Genomic DNA, 19,257 nt, shown 5'->3' with positions numbered 1-19,257 from the left:
ACACACACACACACACACACACACACACACACATGCACAGATGAGAGGGGATGTGCTGTCTCCGAAGATGCAGGCTGTGACAGGATCCCATGTCCTAAGACAGACCCGTGACCAAACCTACAGTATATTATATGTGGGGTGGTTTTACTCGCGGCGGTTACCTCTAGACATATATAACCTTGGATGTCCCTGCTAAAGGCAACAGGATACAGTGTATTGATTACCAGAGTCATCTAGTTGGATTGACAAGTCGAGAAGTAATAGGTTCGAAAAAAACAACAACACTAGCTGTTGTGTTTGCTTCCTGAATGGTTAAATCTCTGTAATGGCTTACAGAGAGACTAGTTTAATACAAAGTAGTACTAATACACTTCTTTATTGATACATCATCAACGCTGACGTGGCTGTGTTTAGTTGTATAAACTGCTGGAATGAGAGTAGACAGCTTCTACTCCATTGCTTTTGTGACCCCTGGTTAAAAGGCAGTGCCAGCTTGGCCTGCTGTCCAAGCTTCAGAATTCACACACGGTAGTGGAATGAAATATCGGTCCCTTTGGCAGCCAGGCCATTGTGGGAAGTTCATGCTGGGTGAGACCAACACTGTGTTATTTTTGCCCTTCTTAATTTGAGCCCTTCACACTCTCTGCAGCAAAGCTCATTATGATAAGGATGTAAACTCTGGCCTCTAATCCTGCGCACGTTACGCTGCATTACAGCAAGGCCTACATTCTTATACACTAGGCTCCTTGTAGCTGTCTTAAACTGTACAGTCACCGGATTCTTCATAGCTCTCTCTTGTACAGTGACTGGATTCCCTGCAAGCTGAATCTCATATACTTACTACCCTGCTGAAAAAAAACAGCTCAAGCTTGGGTTTTGAAACAGCTGGTAGCTGGTTGAGCAGTTCAGACCAGCTCCATCCTTAACATGGTTTGACCAGCTCAAGCTATGTTTTGAAACAACTGGTAGCTGCTCATTTCAAGATCGTAATAGCTGGATTTTACACCAGGGTAGACTCCATTTAGCCGTCTCGTAGACACTAGCAGATGCTGTAAGTGAAACATGATCTCCCAGTACTGTACATGGTATATGTTCACGCCCTGGAAATGTGTGTAAGAGATGGTGGAGGTTTCAGGCCAATGGAAATGAGGATACAGTACACTCACTTCAAAGACACCAGACATGGAAAATGGAAGCCAATATGTTTCCAACAAATGTGTCTTTATTTCAAGGGGTGTGGCCGGATTGGGTGGCAGTACTGTGTTTATGCTTCTTTACACAGGAAATTAAGACGTTTTCATTCTAATGTAGGGCAGAGATTAACACGTGTGTTATTCGCTTGACAGAATAGATGCAGATCTATATGTTCTGCTGAGACCTAACAGGTATGCATGTACTATAGCTTAGTTTTAGCATTTTAGCATGTCCATTTATGCAACCAGGCACTGAAAAAATTCAGATTAAATAACTACAGCTTAAGCTCCACACACAAGTTTGAGACCTGTGTCCATCTGTTAGCTAGTAAGTTCCCTAACCACTACACGGCTGTCTTGAGTTGTGTGCCAAGTTGGGTGCCAGTTAATCCGTGAATATGAGAAGGTGTCAGTCGCGATAGCCTTCCCTTGAACCCGTGACCCTTACAGGGAGAGATCCAATCCTCAGTTTCCGTGAGCGTTAGTGTTTGGCGGATGTAGCATTCGGTAACTGCAGCTCTGTTTCACACACCGCTGTTGTTCTGCAGGTCAGGGGTCCTCGTGCCGCGTGGCCGGCTGCAGTGGAGCAAGTCGATCGGGGGTACACGTGACGGCGCAGGGGTGAGAGGTCTGGATGGGACACGTCAGATGCCAGAGAGGGCCCTGACGGCAGCAGGAGTGAGGATGGACAGCCTTGCCGAATTCGAGAACCACTGCCCGGCCGGACGGAGGGACTGGGAGTGAGTGTGCCGTACTGCTTAGGTCTGATTGGTTAATTACAGGCAAAGGACATCAGATAGAGCTGAACGGCCATCCAGAACTGAAACAAAAATAATGATAGTAGCTGTAAAAAGTAATATAATTTCAAACCAATTGGTATTATTCATAAAATAAAGAAGGGGTAGGTATTGGATGCCTTGCTAGTCTTTGATTTGAAAAGAGATCAAAGTCTGAAATGGGCTCTCTCCATGTACGTGTTTAGCTTTCCCGAATACAGACTGTGCGTTCTTTTTAGCAAAGGCAACCTGTTACACATTTTGTTCCAAAATATTTAGCTACTTAATGCATGTGTTCATATTTTCTTTTAGTTTTATAGCAAGTTTTGCTTACATAAATATTTTATATGTGTTTTCTTGATATTAGTGAATGTGTAACATCAGTGAACACGCATCCTCAGTTATTCTAGTTTTAGAATTCTCCTCTCTGCAGAATCAGGCTGTCATGAATACAAATATGTCTTTAATAATGGAGGCCCTGCTCTCTCTCCTCCCTCACAGTTCCAGCAGCTGTGTGGAAGATTTGCTGGAAGAAGATGAGAAAGACCGGGCAAAAAGGTAACAACTCCAGGGAATCCACACATCCAACATGCAAATATGAATGCAAATGATATGGAAGAGCTGGTGATCAAGCATGGGAAAATTTGACAAAAGCGTGACAAAGTCATTTTGTGAAGGTTTAAAGGAACCGTTGGTGAACCGTCATGTGTCTTGAGGGTGCTCAAGTTCACCGAAATGTCACCAGTTTGTACAGACTAGAGCAGGGATCAGCAACTCATGGTCCTCGAGTGCCGGGAACTGCTGGTTTTCCACCCTCCCATGTCATGCGAGTCAGGTGTGAAGACAGTTTGGCCACCCTGGAGGAAAGAAAACCAGGGCTGGTGGACTTGAGGTCCAGAGTTGATGGCCATTGGAGCATTTGGAAGCTTGCTGTGGTTATAAGGAGTCATTTTTCATTTCAAACCAAGCTTCGTTCAGGTTTTTGTCCAAACTTGGACAAGATTTTTTAAACATTTTTCCTTTCTTCTGAAAGGGCGTCGCGTAACAAATCGGAGAAGAAACGCCGCGAACAGTTCAATGTCCTCATCAAGGAGCTGTGCACCATGCTGCAGAGTCAGGGCTACCCCCGCAAGATGGACAAGTCCACCATCCTGCAGAGAACCATCCACTTCCTGGAGAAGCAGAGAGGTACTGAGATAATGTCATCGTATGTACAGCGTAATGCGTAAGGCAGGGATCGTCAAATCACGGTCCTCGAGTTTTGCGTACTGCTGGTTTCCCACCCTCCCTTTACCTGGGAGTCAGGTGTGAAGACAGGCTGGTCATCAGTAGCACTAATTGTTCAGCTAATTACCTGGGAGAAAGGAAAACCCAGGCCGGCTTTGGATTTGAGGTCCAGATTGGATGATGGCTGATGTAAGGCATTGTACGAGCACCGTATACACCATGATGCATTGCGTGTTACAGCTCAAAGAACATGCCGCAACATGCTGAACACGTGGCTAATTCAGAAAACCCCAAGAAAAGCTTTCCCACACCCATGCCCCAGTGGGTGCCTGGCTCAACATCCAATCATAACCATTCCCTAAAAAAGGACACTGCCTGGGGACTGAGTGCAGGGATTCATGGGGAATGGGAGGGACATCCCACCCTCTCCAAGGGCCTGGATCCAGCTGGGAGGAACCTCCACAACCTGCCGTGTTTTTAATCCGTTCTCCTCTTCCCTTTCCTCCCTCTCGCCTGCCACCAGAGCTCTCTGCTCAGACGGAATCCTGCGAGATCCGGCAGGACTGGAAGCCCTCGTTCCTTAGCAACGAGGAGTTCACCCAGCTGATGCTGGAGGTGAGCCTGAGTCCTCTTCTTCCACTGTCAGACTGTGCCATCGAAAGCAAGTCTTTACAGTTCGTACATTTACAATCGGAAGCAAACAGTAAAGCAGCACTATTTTACTAAACATGCATTGTGCTAAACATGCATTGAAAATGTTTATTAACATTTAAAAAACTATGACCTCATGCAAACGGTGTAGAGAATACTGCTGTTGAGTGGGTTGGGAACTACACATAAAATCCACAAAGTTGTCGGTCCGACAATGCAGCCTTGAACATGGGGATTAGCCCAAGGGTGCATCTTCAGTATATACGAAGACGCACGTACGTCAACGTAATGGCTCAAGGTGCAGAATGTTCTTGCGGCATGGCTGAGACGTCAACCCTATTGTTGAATTAATATTTTGATTTTGGAACGGTATATGAAGTGCGTATGTGTTTTTCTTGAATAGTTGCTACTCCTTTTGATCTTGAAATGCTGGCGTGCGCTCGCCACTTCAGATATTTAGTGAGAGGCTAACACCCTTGCTTGAGGCTACAGTGGCAGTGCAAATCAAACCAACAACTTTCTAGGTTTTATCTGCAGTTGCCAACCCACAACACAGCAGTATAGTTCTGTAAAGCGTGTGTTAATCTAACAATAGGGTTGACGTTTCGCCATTCCAAGCCAAAACGTCCTGGTTTAGGGTGGCAAATATCTGCCCTAAATATCTCTGTGACACCAGACTTGCCAATTGGCACTTCGAGTATTGCAATTTTCTGAGCAGGTATAAGTGTGCAGTAAATAATATGTTTTTCCTTGACTCCTTTTTTCTCTCTCCAAAGGCTTTAGATGGCTTCCTGATAGCGCTTACAACAGATGGAAACATAATATATGTTTCAGATAGTGTTTCCTCCCTGACCGGCCATTTGCCTGTGAGTTGGATAAAACATTTTTTGCCTGGGTTTCTAGGGTAGTGGGGGTGGGGGGGAGGTCATGGAGACTCTAAAAAAAAACTTTGCACTTGCGATGACTATTGTTTTTGGTTATAAATGGTCTTCATGGGTGTTGTGCCTTTTGTATCAGTCAGATATGGTGGATCAAAATATCCTGAACTTTCTCCCCGACGGTGAACACGGCGATGTCTACAAGCTGCTCTCGTCCCACGCGCACATGACCGACCCTGTCTCCGCACACATCTTGGAGAGTATGTGTTTACCTTCAGACACCTGGTGGCCTCACCCCAGCCACGGTGTTATGTTGCGTTCCTGACATCTTGGTATTTGGCAGACTTCCAAGTAGGAAATGTCCTATTGAACGGGAATGTCGTCATGCATGAACGTGGTAGCGTCAGCATGGCGCTAAGTACGTCACCCTTTTATCTGAATGCCAACCTTCCGACACAAACTTCCGAGAGGGTACAGATGGTCAGAGTCAGCTCAGTTAGCTTAGCTTAGCATTGCTAAAGGTGCCTGCATTGCATTGGGAATTGACAGCAATATGTTACAATATATTGTGGGTTATTTTAGCAATATGTGGGTTTATTGAGGGGTCATGGTCCTTTATAGTGACTTGGGGGTTGCAGGAGGGCTCAGGGGGGTTATGAGTGGTGGTTGTTGTGAGGGTGACATTTTAACCATGGAGGTTAGAGGAAATGCACCTACTGGCAGGCCAGGTGGATGTCTGTGGCAGTTGGAGTCTGTAAACAGTCTCGCCTCTTTCATCCAATGTCCGCGCTGCTTGAAGTCTCGGAAAGATGAGTCACTTCCTTTTTAAAAATGGATTTCGACATGTCTGTCCCTGAGTTTTAAATGCCAGTGTGTGGCAATGGGGTTGGTGGGAGGGCAGGTCATTCAGACCAGTGCTGCTCTCTCTTTAGATTCTACAGCACAGGAGACCTTGGTAATCACTTTTGATTCCCAGACGAAAGCAGTTATTCAATTTATATATGCACTCAGACAACTTTATTTGGTATTTATTTGACTTATTTCTTAAAACATATTGGTCTTCTGCTACTGTAGGCCATCCTCTTCAAGGTTTGATGTGTTGTGTGTTCAGAGAGTTTTCTTCTGACCTCTCTCATGAACAAGTCGTTTTTGCCTGCAGAACTGCTGCTCACCGGATGTTTTTTTGTTTTTCTCACCATTCTCTGCAAAGTCTAGAGACTAGTGTGCATAAAAATAAAAAAGAAGATCAGTCCAGAGATACTCAAACCATCCTGTCTGGCATGAACAATCATTCCACAGTCAAAGACCATTTGGTCTGAAAAACAGCTGAACCTCTTGACCATGTCTGCATATTTTTATGCGTTTAGTTGCTGCCACATGATTGGCTGATTAGACATTTTAATTAACAAGCTGGTGTACAGGTCAACCTAATGAAGTGGTCACTGAGTGTATATATTTGTCTGTTTTGTTCCGTAAATGAAAGCTCTCTTTAAATGTGTGTGTGTTTGTGTGTATTTTTTTTAACTATTATTATTTATTATTTTGTTACTGTGATTTTTTTCAGATGAGACACACATTGAGTTCTGCTGTCACTTAGCCAGGGGGAACATCGACCCAAAGGAGCCACCTACGTACGATTATGTGAAATTTGTTGGAGACTTCAAGTTTCATAACTATGGTGAGTGATATTGTTATCTGCATTAAAAGTGTGAAAAGATCATTATGTCAGTTTCCATTCAATGCTCAGGTCAGCCCCTGTCATATGGACAGTATTAATGACAACTATATGCCACATTTATAAAAGTCTGCCCTTTGCCCACATTCACACAAGACAATATTTCTTATTCATACAATGCATTTGGCAATGAAACCCTAGGCCCTAAGTTAAGTGACCCAGCCTGATCCTGGGTTCTGTAGCAGGAAGTGTTATCAGATGCTGACTGACGGATGTCTGTTGTCCAGTACCTACTTCCTCCTGTAACGGGTTCGAGCTGGCCATTCCTAACTTGCTGCAGTCGACTCTAGAGGAACAGGTCTGCTTGGTCGCCACCGTCCGGCTCGCCACTCCGCAGTTTCTCAAGGTAGCATTGCCATCCTGCTGCTTCTCAGGAAACCAAGGGTTTCACTCTGCTGGGGGGGGGGGGGGGGGGGGGCGGGGAGTCATGTCACACTGCATTGTGGGATATAATTGAAATACAGACGGCACCTCTAGTACAAATCTAATGTTACTTGAAGAAAACTTAGATTGAGACTTTTCGTAAACGCGTCTTAGAAGGCTTTTCTTATTAGGGATTTATTTTAAGAAATAACTGGAAATAGTCATTTATTATCATCAAGCTGGCACACTGTAGCGTTTCCAAACCTAATACTTTTGATTGCTAATGATGGGCTACACTTCGAAAGCAAGGCAGGCTGATGAGATTATCCTCTTACAAGAGCTTTATTCTCTGTTCTATTTATGATTATGGATATAATTATAGTTTTTAGATTTGGCCTTGAACCTCGCCTTTGTTGCTTTTTTCAGGAGTTATGTATCGTAGAGGAGCCGTGTCAGGAGTTCACATCCAGACACAGTCTGGAATGGAAGTTTCTTTTTTTAGATCACAGGTAAGAAATAATTTAATCCTTTGCACTTTGTCTCTCTACCCTTGACCTAAAGGGCGCATCACAGAGGACAGTGACAGGGTCGATGTAGGCGCTCTGTCGCTTTCAGTCTGTGGGAGGTAGTTCTAACATAGCATGCCGGTACTGTAGTTTGCCGGTTACTAAGATTTAGAGGGATGCCACTTACCGCTGCTCTGCTATAGAATCAAGTTAGAATTTTACTTGCATCAAAAGTATCAAGTATCAAACAAAACCGATAGTTTGCATAGGTATAGAAAAAAAACAAAAAAAAACACTTGCACTAATTTTCCTCTTTTTTTAAAAACATTCTTTTATTTTTATGATACAATCGAATAGAAGAATAATTCCATTATTTTCATTAGCACATGCAGGTATGTATTGGGAATCTGGGTAAAGACACGGATGTGGTTGCTGGACAAAAATCTGTTCATTTCATTTATATGTTGAAATGGCTTGTTGAAACCCCCTGTTTTGGTGGTTCCCTAAGTGGGGACTTTATATGGGGGGGTGGGGGGGGGTGGAATGTGAGGAACCACTGCCCTATATGAGGTGGTTGCCAACCCAAAAAAAGTTTGGGAACCACTGCGCTACACTGCCCAAAGTGATATGACAAACCAAGACAGAAAATATAGTATGGAAAAAAGGGGGAGATATCAAATGCTGCTTGATATATTTTTGAAATGTATGAAAAGGACAGAGTATGACTTCTGTAGACTCCTTATGTAGAAGTATGCACTTTTCTCATCATGGGGACCACAGACGGACTGTTCCCCCCCCATGGTTTTTCCATGTAACACGATGTGTCACCGTGAGGGAACAGCAGAAGTGAAAAGAGGATTTTTAGATCCCGCTAACGATCCCCCTCTGCTGCCTCCGCGGGCCCATGGGCTTAGCTGCTCTGGAGCAGGCTGCTCTCCGATCAGCGGCAAGATGGCAGGAGCTTCACGTGTGTCTTCTCTGTCATTTCCCTTTTCTCACTTTGTGAGGGGACATATTACATATCACTCCATTTCTCTTGGTCATGTGATTGCGTGTGTGTGTGTGTGTGTGTGTGTGCTTGGGTGTGTGTGTGTGTGCGTGCATTCGTGTGTGTGTGTGTGTGCGTGTATGCATGGGTGTGTATTTGTGCATGTGTGTGCGTGTGTGTATAGGTGCGTGCGTGCATGTGTGCGCGCGCATGTAATTCATTTCACAGGCAGAGCTGGATTGGCCTTGATATCTTGGCTCAGACAGACAGAGGGAATACCAGTGGTATTTGTTGATTCTTCCTCCCTTAGCAACCAATGCCATGCCAAATTTTGATGACGTAAAATCCTTATGAAGTTCCTGATCGGAGTAATGAATCTTATTGACAGAACAGGATGTCCTTACTGTGCAAATTATGGCTCTTACTGGACATATGTTTGTATCTGTATTCTGATCTGTCACCGGTATCGCTCACTTTTTGTACTTTTTGTTTAATCAAAGTGGGATCATGCCATGAGTTGAAATACTATAGTAAAAATAATAATAAAAACAACAATAATATTTTTTTCATGACATAATACCCTTCAGTCATAGCTGAGATACTTGTGTGTTTTCATCTTCTAGAGTTCTGCTGCATTTGCATTTGATTAATCAGTATGTACATAATGCAATCAATCAGTTGTTCGGTCAGGTAATTATGTAATTCCTAGATAAAGGGGATTTGTCTATCGAGAAATCATATGAAATGTCATTCATCGTTGAATAAGTCCTTCTGTCAGTCTGCTTTTGAGACAATTAATCATTTAGGCAAGCAATACATTTTTCAGTCGGCTCATCAATAAAGCAATCATGTGCATTAATTTCAATAAAGGGAAATCTCGAGGCTCGGCCTAAAATAGGTATAGAAGTCTCTTTCTTTTTAGACTTTATCAATTTTCATTTTGATTATCTGTAATGATGAACACAAACAAAACAAGCATTATGTGTACAACCTTGTTGTAATTCATATTATTATTATTATAAACTCACTACTTTGAGTTGTCTTAAACTCACTGGCCTCTGCTTCCTTGAACTCACACCTCCGGTGGGATGGGTTTATTCATACTGCTTCAACCACTATTAATCATGCGAGCTTTTACACAATATTTGAGCTCATCTCAGGGACAGCTGAACTCGTGATTGGTAAAAAAATGAATAAAACGTTTGCCCAGGTTTGTAACTGATTTTAAGGGACCGTGCCAATTTATGTCGATTATGTGCCGTGCACCATATGGCTGAAGCAACTGCGATGGGTGGGAATGTTCTGGAATGTCTTTGAGGTTCCCAGGAAGGCCATCTGCCTACTCTGTACTCTGTGGCCCACGCACAGTTCTGCAGGCCGCCGAATCAATATGTCACATTTCACGACTCTGTCGCTGCTTAATAATGAACGTGAATCAGGAAGTAGTCATCCGTATCACCAGGAATAGAATGAACCGTTCATTTATCTTCTTGGCAATGCCTTTTCTTTTTATACTTCAGTGGGAAGAGGAATTATAGTTTTTTTATTAGGCTTTCCTTCCTGAAAAGCAGTTCAGACTCTTTAAGATTCCTAAGTGTGAAGTGTTGTTTCCCCTCAAGTGGAATGTGTTTTTTTAGTAGATTAAAATATTATGTTGATGCAATGGTTCTCTCTCTCTCTCTCTCTCTCTCTCTTGAGATGTTGAGCTCCAAAGATTCCAAAGTGAATGGGCTCTGAGGAGAGTGGTGTGTTTGTCCCATTCCTGATTTCTTCTTTTTTTGCATGTTTGTCACACTTAAATGTTTCAGATCAAACAAATTTAAATATTAGTCAAAGACAACACAAGTAAACACAATTGGAGGGTTTTCGAGCATGAACCGCCTTTTTAAGGTCATGCCACAGCATCTCAATATGATTCAGGTCAGGACTTTGACTAGGCCACTCCAAAGTCTTCATTTTGTTTTTCTTCAGCCATTCAGAGGTGGAGTTGCTGGTGTGTTTTGGATCATTTTCCTGCTGCAGAACCCAAGTTCGTTTCAGCTTGAGGTCACGAACAGATGGCCGGACATTCTCCTTCAGGATTTTTTGGTAGACAGCCGAATTCATGGTTCCATTTATCACAGCAAGTCTTCAAGGTCCTGAAGCAGCAAAACAGCCCCAGACCATCACACTACCACCACCATATTTTACTGTTGGTATGATGTTCTTTTTCTGAAATGTGGTGTTACTTTTACGCCAGATGTAATGGGACACACACCTTCCAAAAAGTTCAACTTTTGTCTCGTCAGACCACAGAGTATTTTCCCAAAAGTCTTGGGGAACATCAAGACTCAGCAGTGGTTTTCATCTTGGAACTCTGCCATGCAGGCCATTTTTGCCCAGTCTCTTTCTTATGGTGGAGTCATGAACACTGACCTTAACTGAGGCAAGTGAGGCCTGCAGTTCTTTGGATGTTGTTGTGGGGTCTTTTGTGACCTCTTGGGGTAATTTTGGTCGGCCGGCCACTCCTGGGAAGGTTCACCACTGTTCCATGTTTTCGCCATTTGTGGATAATGGCTCTCACTGTGGTTCGCTGGAGTCCCAAAGCTTTAGAAATGGCTTTATAACCTTTTCCAGACTGATAGATCTCAATGACTTTCTTTCTCATTTGTTCCTGAATTTCTTTAGATCTCGGCATGATGTCTAGCTTTTGAGAATCATTTGGTCTACTTCACTTTGTCAGGCAGGTCCTATTTAAGTGATTTCATGATTGAGAACAGGTGTGGCAGTAATCAGGCCTGGGTGTGGCTAGAGAAATTGAACTCAGGTTTGATAAACCACAGTTAAGTTATGTTTTAACAGGGGGGGCAATCACTTTTTCACACAGGGCCATGTAGGTTTGGATTTTTTTTCTCCCTTAATAATAAAAACCTTCATTTAAAAACTGCATTTTGTGTTTACTTGTGTTGTCTTTGACTAATATTTAAATTTGTTTGATGATCTGAAACAGTTAAGTGTGACAAACATGCAAAAAAATAAGAAATCAGGAAAGGGGCAAACACTTTTTCACACCACTGTACATCCTTTTAGATTTTGCATTTTCACTTTTAAACAGTATTTTTGTGTAAAACTTCACACATATATTCAGTGCCCTATAAACAACATATTTATGACATTAACTCACTCTATTGCTCTCTCTCTCTCCCTCCTTTTCTTTTTACAGAGCATCACCTATAATAGGCTACTTGCCCTTTGAGGTTCTGGGAACGTCTGGTTATGATTACTACCATGTGGACGACCTGGAGCTCATAGCAGAGTGTCATAAACAGCGTGAGTCTGGCTCTGTTTACCCAGCCACTGCCAAAAAGAGCCTTTTTCTGAGTGTGTCTGTGAAGCTGCATCTTATAAATGAATCATGATGCATCATCACCACAGGTGTGCAGGGACCTGAATCCAAACAAAGTCTCAATCTGAACAAGAAAAGGACTTGAAGCACGCAATTCCTTTTTACATTCTCTCCTTTTAACTCACTGCACTGTCGCACCTTAGCACAATAGCCGGTGATGGACAAGTTATATTGTAACTAAATTAATAAGTAAACTGCAAAATATGGAAACCGGTTGTGAATGTGAAACTTTGTGCCACATCAGAGAATTGAGCGTAGGGTTACATTTTTCAGTTCAATTAAAAAGTTTTTTTTTTTTTTTTCATTTGACAAAAATTTGTCATAATATGCTGCACTGCATAACCGGGCTTAAAATGTCCACAAAGTCAAGCCTCGGGAGGCTGTGGCAAGGAAACTCTTCAAAGGAAATATGTAGTAAAAGCTTTGGGAGGAACCAGACAAAATGGCGAGTCCATCCACTAGCTGTGAATCCATACTGACTAACACAGCCAGGTTAATTATTAAATTATTCAACCAAGCCTGGTTGCATTCAGGTAGCCTGTGGAAGTGGTTCAATGACACCTGGCCTTCAACACATGGCTCTGTTTTGTGGTGTTTGAAATGCAGTTTCCTGTGAATTCAGATTTTCTCCCCCTGGTTTCCTCTTCAGTAATGCAGTTTGGGAAGGGGAAGTCCTGCTACTACCGTTTCCTAACCAAGGGCCAGCAGTGGATCTGGCTGCAGACCCATTACTACATCACCTACCACCAGTGGAACTCCAAGCCTGAGTTCATTGTGTGCACGCACACCGTTGCCAGGTAGAGCCTTGCAGTCTCGTAACAGTGCCCCCTGCTGCAGCTGTGTGGCTACTGCAGATGTATGCTTTGATGATGATGATGAACCTAAGAAATACACTCAGAAAGTGCAAACCCCACCTTCTGGTCCTCTTGGTGAGGTCGGTTGCACAAAACAAGATCAATTGAGCATAGAATAGTATTTGAATCCAATACAATTATGTATTTGATCAGGTCTGATTATAATGGCTTGCATGTGTGTGAGTGTGTGTATGTGTGTGCGTGTGTTGATGTGCGTCTATGTCTGAGTGAGAGATGCTAATGGCGCCCTCTCCCTGCAGCTATGCGGAGGTGCGGGCAGAGCAAAGGCGGGAGCTGGGCATGGAGGAGGCGTCGTCTGAAATGGCCCCCTCCTCTTCCATCAAGGTATGCTCCTGAGCTCCAAGAGGAGGTGCTGAATCAGGGGGAGGTGGTATATGTGGTGGTACAGTACCACAGATCACCCTATGTCTGCTACTGGACCATATTACACATAGCACACTGGCCCAGTACACACCAGCTCAACCCCATTGCGCACAGCACTGGCCCCATTCCGGCTCCAGGTTCTCCTCCATCTGTTTTCATTTGTGGCTTAGCACCTGGTGACTGCAGTTGTGTTGTGTACCGAGGGCATAGAAGCTGTGTGTTATTTCTTCATTCTGTATTCCGCTCCTTCTTCGTGGTTACTCTATCGGCACCGATGGAACACAAAACTGTGCTGTGAGCTGTAGCATTTTTCTGATTTCATCCTCTGTCATGTGACGCGTGTAACCATGGCTACCGTTGGTCTCGTTACAGAGCCATGAAGTGTACCTGGATATCCGTCCCGAGGCAACCCAGGAAAGGGTGGGCAGAGCGTGTTCGGTCTCCTCTCACAGCTCCAGGAAGTCTTCACACACGGCCATGTCTGATTCGGCATGTAAGTTATCGCCAGAACCCCCGGGGTCAAGTCAGCTGGAGTTAATCTGCACGTTCTGTCTGCAGTATGTCTAATACACTGGAAAAAAACACAGCACTTTAGCTCCCTAACTTTTTCCTCTCTGCTCTCCAGCAAATTCCTCAATCAGGTACACAGAGGCCAGTACCCCTTCCCGCCAGTCCATCGCCGTGGCAACCAACAAGGCCCTTCCCAGACTGCAGCCCAACACTTCCAAGGTAAGTTGATCTTACACAGTCTGTAGGAAGTGTGTCACCATGGTGAGGGGTGGGTGTGTGTGTGTGTCTGTGTGTATGTGTGTACAGGGGGCAGACTATAGCCTAGTGGTTAAGGTAGGGCATGGTAAGGTCAAGTTTAAGGTGCAAGGTTGGAGGTTCAATCCCCGGTGTAGCCACGATAAGATCTGCACAGCTGTTGGGCCCTTAAGCAAGGCCCTTAACCCCACATTGCTCCAGGGGTGATGTTCCCCTGCTTAGTCTAATCAACTGTAAGTCAGTCGCTTTGTGTAAATAACATGTATTGCAATGTAAAAGTGTGTGGTGTGTGTGTGTGTGTGTGTGTATGTGTGGAGGGAAAAGAAAGACATTTCGAGAAAGACCGATGGGAAGAAAAAGAAGATATTTGAGGACAGAGGGAATGAAAAGTTTCAAATGGAGATAGAAACAGATGGAGGGAGATGGGAAGTGTGAAAGGCGGACGGGCAGAGACGGAGTCGGAGCGAGACGGAGATGTGTTAGGCCCAGCTCTGAGTCACCCTCCTTCTCCTTTCAGGCTTTACTACAGAGCCCGACCTCCAGCAACCTCCACCCCACACCCAACACCCCCCTGTCCCCGCCCTGCGGTGGTCTCAACCCCCAACCCAGCACCCCTCTGTCGCCCCCCTGCAGCCAGCACTCCCCCATGGTGAGTTACTCTACTGTACAAACCCAGCGGTTTCGAGCCAAAATGGAGGCAATGAGTATGAACCTGTGTTCGGCTCCTATGAACGGAGAAAAGTCATTTATTTTGCAAATGAAAATAAGATGTAAGGCACATATGAAATGTCTGCATACTGTACATGTAACATGCCCCCAGTGATGTTTGAGGTTGTGTTTTTCATTAGAAAATGTACCTATGATGGTTGAATCCAAGGCGTTCTGTGCATAGTGAACGCACGTTGTGTAAAGTCTATGTGCGTGTCATTTCGCGCAACCCCTCATGCTGTTGTCTGTCTCCTCTAGGTGCAGTCGGCCCCCCTGGGCGTGATGCACCAGCTGAAAGAGGAGTTGGAGGAGAGGACGCGAGTCCTGCAGGATGACATCAAGACCCAGCAGCAGGGCCTGCATCACATTAAGGAACAGCTGCAGCTCCTGCAGGTAACCACGGCAGCAGCCGGCGCCGACTAAAGCCTCGCTTCTTTCTCTGTGACACGTAGTGCAGTGGTCTCTGCTGCCCTCTAGTGTTTAGAACTGTGTTCTACAACACGCTCCCGCATTGTGTCCTGTTCCATGTAATCCTGTACCGTGTATCGTCCAGGAGCAGATATACTGATAATGCATTCGTCACAGCTGTGACGTTGTGTGTGTATGTGTATATGCATGTATTGTACAGTGCTTGTGAATTGCAGAAGCTGATAGACTGAGTTTGTGCTTGTGTGTATTACAGATGCTGATATGATGAGTGTGTGTATGTGTGTGTGTGTGTGTGTGTGTGTTTTACAGATGCTGATAGGATGTGTGTGTGTGTTACAGATGCTGGTAGGATGTGTGTGTGTGTTACAGATGCTGGTAGGATGAGTGTGTGTGTGTATTACAGATGCTGGTAGGATGAGTGTGTGTGTGTATTACAGATGCTGATAGGATGTGTGTGTGTGTGTGTGTGTGTATTACAGATGCTGATAGGATGTGTGTGTGAGTGTGTTACAGATGCTGGTAGGATGTGTGTGTGTGTGTTACAGATGCTGATAGGATGTGTGTGTGTGTGTTACAGATGCTGATAGGATGTGTGTGTGTGTATTACAGATGCTGACAGGATGTGTGTGTGTGTGTTACAGATGATGTTACAGAAGCCCCAGGACGTGGGTCCGGTGCCCCAGGCCCAGGCATTGCAGGCTGGCCCGGGCAGGCCTCAGCAGGGTGTCAGCCCCTCCAGACAGTCTGTCCTGGGGCAGGAGCACCTGTGCAGCCCCCTGGGCTCCTCGCCCCTGCCCCTCAGCACAACGTCCGCTCAGGTAGTCCTGATCTGGGACGTCCTGCTCCCACAATGCAGTCAGTGCTGCCTGGCCAAGCTGCTTTAACACATTATGAACTAAGGCTCCCGATAGAAAACCCATAGAAAGGCCTATGAATCACAATGCATTTCAACGGTCACGTGTCTTGAAAAGCGGTCATATGATCAAATACACCGCTGGCGTCGCATCCGCTTGTAAGGGGTTAAGGTGCATGATTGCAAATATGTGATTAGAATGTCATAAGTGTATCACTGTGTCTTATGTCTTAATCTATTGTACTATGTACTGTTGTACTATTGTACTATGTCTTAATTTGATAGCTGATGTCACAATTGCTACTCAAGTCTCTAAATGAGCACAAAAACTTATATCGTGAAATCATGCCAATTTTCCAAAAACCAGAAAGCTACTTACTGCACCGAAAACGGGTTTAAAACATGGATTTGCACTTTTATTAAATTGCCAAGAAGCCTGTGGTTAACAACAGCTTATAAAATTTGCCTATTAAATGAAATCGTTAACACCACTTCTGCAACGTGATGTTAAAAGTGAAACCAAAAGATTATGATCAACTCCGATCTGTAACCACATAAGGACCAGCTGTGCTGGTCTTTAAATATAATGATTGAATGCAATTTTCAAATACATCACATTATTGGCATTTGTCAGACACTCTTATCCAGAGCAACATACAGTTGATTAGACTAAGCAGGAGACAGTCCTCCCCTGGGGCAGTGCAGGGTTAAGGGCCTTGCTCAAGGGCCCAACGGCTGTGTGAATCTTATTGTGGCTACACCGGGATTAGAGCCACCGACCTTGGTGTCCCAGTCTTTTACCTTAACCACTATACTACAGGCCGCCCCGTATACTAAAATAGCAATGATCTACGATGGCTCCCTATTCAGAACAATGGCAGATGCAGGTTTGCTTTCCCCCTCGGAAGACCTATGACGCTTTGCCGACTAAACTAAATAAATTGTGAATAAATATTGAACACTGAGAATTGAACATTCCAAAAAACCTGCTCTTCAAAGGGTTACTCAAGGATATCAGTGCTGATGGTGGGTAACCATCTCAGCAAACATCATTTTTTCCACAAGCTCTTCCTGTTTTCAGTTCGCTGTAAAAAAAGTAAAAATTAAAAGTAATTTAGAGAAATGTATTGAGCTGTTGGTAGTGAGGGCTAATTGTGAAATGGTCTTAACCGCCAGAAATGACTGCAAACTCCAGGGTGCCATTAGTGGAAAGATATAGCTGGGCAGAAACAGCTGGCGGTTAAGACCTATAACTTTAGCATCGGCCGCTAGTGTATAGCATTTGACAAAAGCAGACGTGCCATACGATTCCTACATTTCAAAAAACTTTGAAAACTGCCACTCTCAATTGTTAAATGCTGTGTTTTTTACATAAGAATTAGGTTTGCTGTGTGTGTGTAAATCATAATGTGTAGATGTGTGTGTGTGTGTGTGTGTGCGCACATGCATGTGTGAACATACCTTTGTGTGTGTCACTGAGATATATAAGTACTGGAGTGGTTACATCGATCCCTATGGGAGCTGCTCAATGGAGCGAGAAGCCAATTCATAGAGTCTGCCATGTTTGACTGTGGGGCTGTTTTTGGCAACAGATGTGCACTGGGTACCTAAACAGGAGGGAATAAATAGGAATGACTCAGTCACTGGGTAATTAGTTCAGTTCAATTAGTTAAAAGTACTGTATAGAATAGTATACTTTTGCCAGGGTAGGCATAATGGACTTCAATGGGGAAATTAGTTTATTGGCGCCAAAGACTTAATAAACTGCAATACCTCCGGTAACCACTGGAGTTTGCAAGCTTCTAGGGGAATGTCAATCCCTAGTCCCCGTGTGTGTGCCTGTATTTGAGTGTGTGAAGTTCTGCGTGTGTGTAACAGTGAGACACACTCTTCCTGTCTGCCCTGCAGGTGCAGAGGCCAGTGGGGAGTGTCCAGATGCAGGTGTCCAGCCTACCAGTGCAGACCCATACCAGCATAGCCACGCCTTTCTACAGCAACCCCCCCCACTTCCCCTCCCACTGCCCTCCTTCTCAGGATCTCAGCCAAAGACACGCCGACTTCAGCACAGAGGGGCAGCTACGGTGAGACTAACCCGGCCCTGAAACCACTGCCGTACCATCATGCACCCAGCTAAGCAGGTGTGCGCTTGCTTAGTAGTTGGATGAGAGACCTCCTGGGAAAAACTAATTTGCTGCTGGTGGGCCTGTAGGTGGCAATCTTCCCTCTGGTCAAATTATCCCCAATGCCCCAGCGCAGTGATGGGGATACAATGCTGTAGGAGACGCTGTCTTTCGGAGAGGACATTAAACCGAGGTCCTGTGGTCATTAACACAAAAGTTTTAATAACTTTGTGAAGTTACTAACCTTGAGGAAGAAACTCTTTAAAAACCAAAAAATCTTCACAATGAAGCAGGTTAATACAATACCATAATACTACCAAAACCATTAGGAATGATGGAAAATACTATGAAAATTATACCTAGGTGGAAAAAAATGGAATTATCCATGAACATTTCACTGAGGTCCGTTACAAAATCCTTCAATAACACTTTCGAAATTGTCCTTGAAGGTCATTGGAAAGACCTTGAGCTGCACATGGGAAATACTCTCGGAGGCCTGCCAATGGCCCAGGCAAACAGCCCTTCCCCCAGAGCTCATGGTGGAAATAGATTACCTCCAGCTGACCTCCAGGCGATGCTTATCTCTCCCCCTGACAGAATGCTGCTCAACCAGCCAATCCAGTCCCTGCTGCCAGACAGCACCATGACCTCACACACCTCGCAGTGCAGCACGGTGCTACAGCCAACCAAGTGAGTGCATCTTCATCATCCTCCCCGGGCTATGGCTACCACGCTACCATGAGTACCCTACATTTGTACGGGCAAAGCATATGCACGTATCATAACTGCAGTGTACAGTATAGTGCAATAAAACAATGCATCAAACAGTCAAAAGGCAAAGGTAGAGGGCAGCAGTAACTGTCTACTACTATTTAGACATAATAACATAAAAATGCTAGTTTGACGAATATCTTGTATATATAGAAAAGGCACTCAAATATTGTGTGCAATATGAGATGTTACATTTTGACTCATTAAAAGACTCATTGGGGTAAGAATTTAATTCCTCAAGCAAACAGTAACTTAAAACAAGCTAATATTTTTACATTTTAAGTCTCATTTTAAGACTCAAAGACTTAAGACAGACATTTTTTGCAGTGAAATGCAATTTACATGTACAGAACAGACATATAACCTTCCCTGCGTTAATACCTATCTGTTCTCTGTTTCCCTGCGTTGTTTTTCTGGTTGTGTCAGATACACAGTGGAGCAGCAGGCCATGACGACCTCTCTCCCCCAGCTGAGCTGCAGCGCTCTGATCGTCCCTCCCTTCATGATCTCCCACAACGGCTTCTTCAGCCCCCAGACACAGGCCCCCCGAGCCCCCCAGCAGCCCCTGCAGCTGCAGCAGCAGCACTACTTTCAGGTGAACCAACACACACACACACACATACACACGCACACAGACACACATATTCACATATACATACACATACACACAC

The 19,257-nt window shown here is 44.4% G+C and overlaps 1 protein-coding gene across 5 annotated transcripts in view; it reads left to right on the top strand.

Annotated features, from left to right (window-relative positions):
* The window catches only part of LOC133123730 (neuronal PAS domain-containing protein 2-like), a 51,078-nt gene that overhangs the window by 25,983 nt on the left and 5,838 nt on the right, over nucleotides 1-19,257 (top strand). For 4 of the 5 annotated variants that reach the window (XM_061234227.1, XM_061234223.1, XM_061234226.1 and 1 more), the window contains exons 2-21: nucleotides 1,742-1,933; nucleotides 2,471-2,527; nucleotides 3,003-3,157; nucleotides 3,720-3,811; nucleotides 4,624-4,713; nucleotides 4,865-4,985; nucleotides 6,290-6,403; nucleotides 6,688-6,806; nucleotides 7,250-7,332; nucleotides 11,520-11,626; nucleotides 12,352-12,499; nucleotides 12,817-12,901; nucleotides 13,313-13,433; nucleotides 13,566-13,669; nucleotides 14,223-14,354; nucleotides 14,672-14,806; nucleotides 15,484-15,660; nucleotides 17,604-17,776; nucleotides 18,413-18,505; nucleotides 18,995-19,181. In XM_061234227.1, coding sequence (XP_061090211.1) covers nucleotides 1,842-1,933; nucleotides 2,471-2,527; nucleotides 3,003-3,157; nucleotides 3,720-3,811; nucleotides 4,624-4,713; nucleotides 4,865-4,985; nucleotides 6,290-6,403; nucleotides 6,688-6,806; nucleotides 7,250-7,332; nucleotides 11,520-11,626; nucleotides 12,352-12,499; nucleotides 12,817-12,901; nucleotides 13,313-13,433; nucleotides 13,566-13,669; nucleotides 14,223-14,354; nucleotides 14,672-14,806; nucleotides 15,484-15,660; nucleotides 17,604-17,776; nucleotides 18,413-18,505; nucleotides 18,995-19,181 — 2,385 coding nt within the window. In that variant the 5' untranslated portion in view covers nucleotides 1,742-1,841. The remainder of the gene's footprint in view (nucleotides 1-1,741; nucleotides 1,934-2,470; nucleotides 2,528-3,002; nucleotides 3,158-3,719; nucleotides 3,812-4,623; nucleotides 4,714-4,864; nucleotides 4,986-6,289; nucleotides 6,404-6,687; nucleotides 6,807-7,249; nucleotides 7,333-11,519; nucleotides 11,627-12,351; nucleotides 12,500-12,816; nucleotides 12,902-13,312; nucleotides 13,434-13,565; nucleotides 13,670-14,222; nucleotides 14,355-14,671; nucleotides 14,807-15,483; nucleotides 15,661-17,603; nucleotides 17,777-18,412; nucleotides 18,506-18,994; nucleotides 19,182-19,257) is intronic. The other variant, XM_061234228.1, reaches the window with a different exon arrangement.

Source organism: Conger conger, chromosome 3, assembly GCF_963514075.1.
Source record: "Conger conger chromosome 3, fConCon1.1, whole genome shotgun sequence".
In the NCBI taxonomy this organism is placed as follows: Eukaryota; Metazoa; Chordata; class Actinopteri; order Anguilliformes; family Congridae; genus Conger; species Conger conger.
The sequence above is the reverse complement of the archived record's forward strand: the minus strand, read 5'-3'. Positions and strand labels throughout refer to the sequence as shown.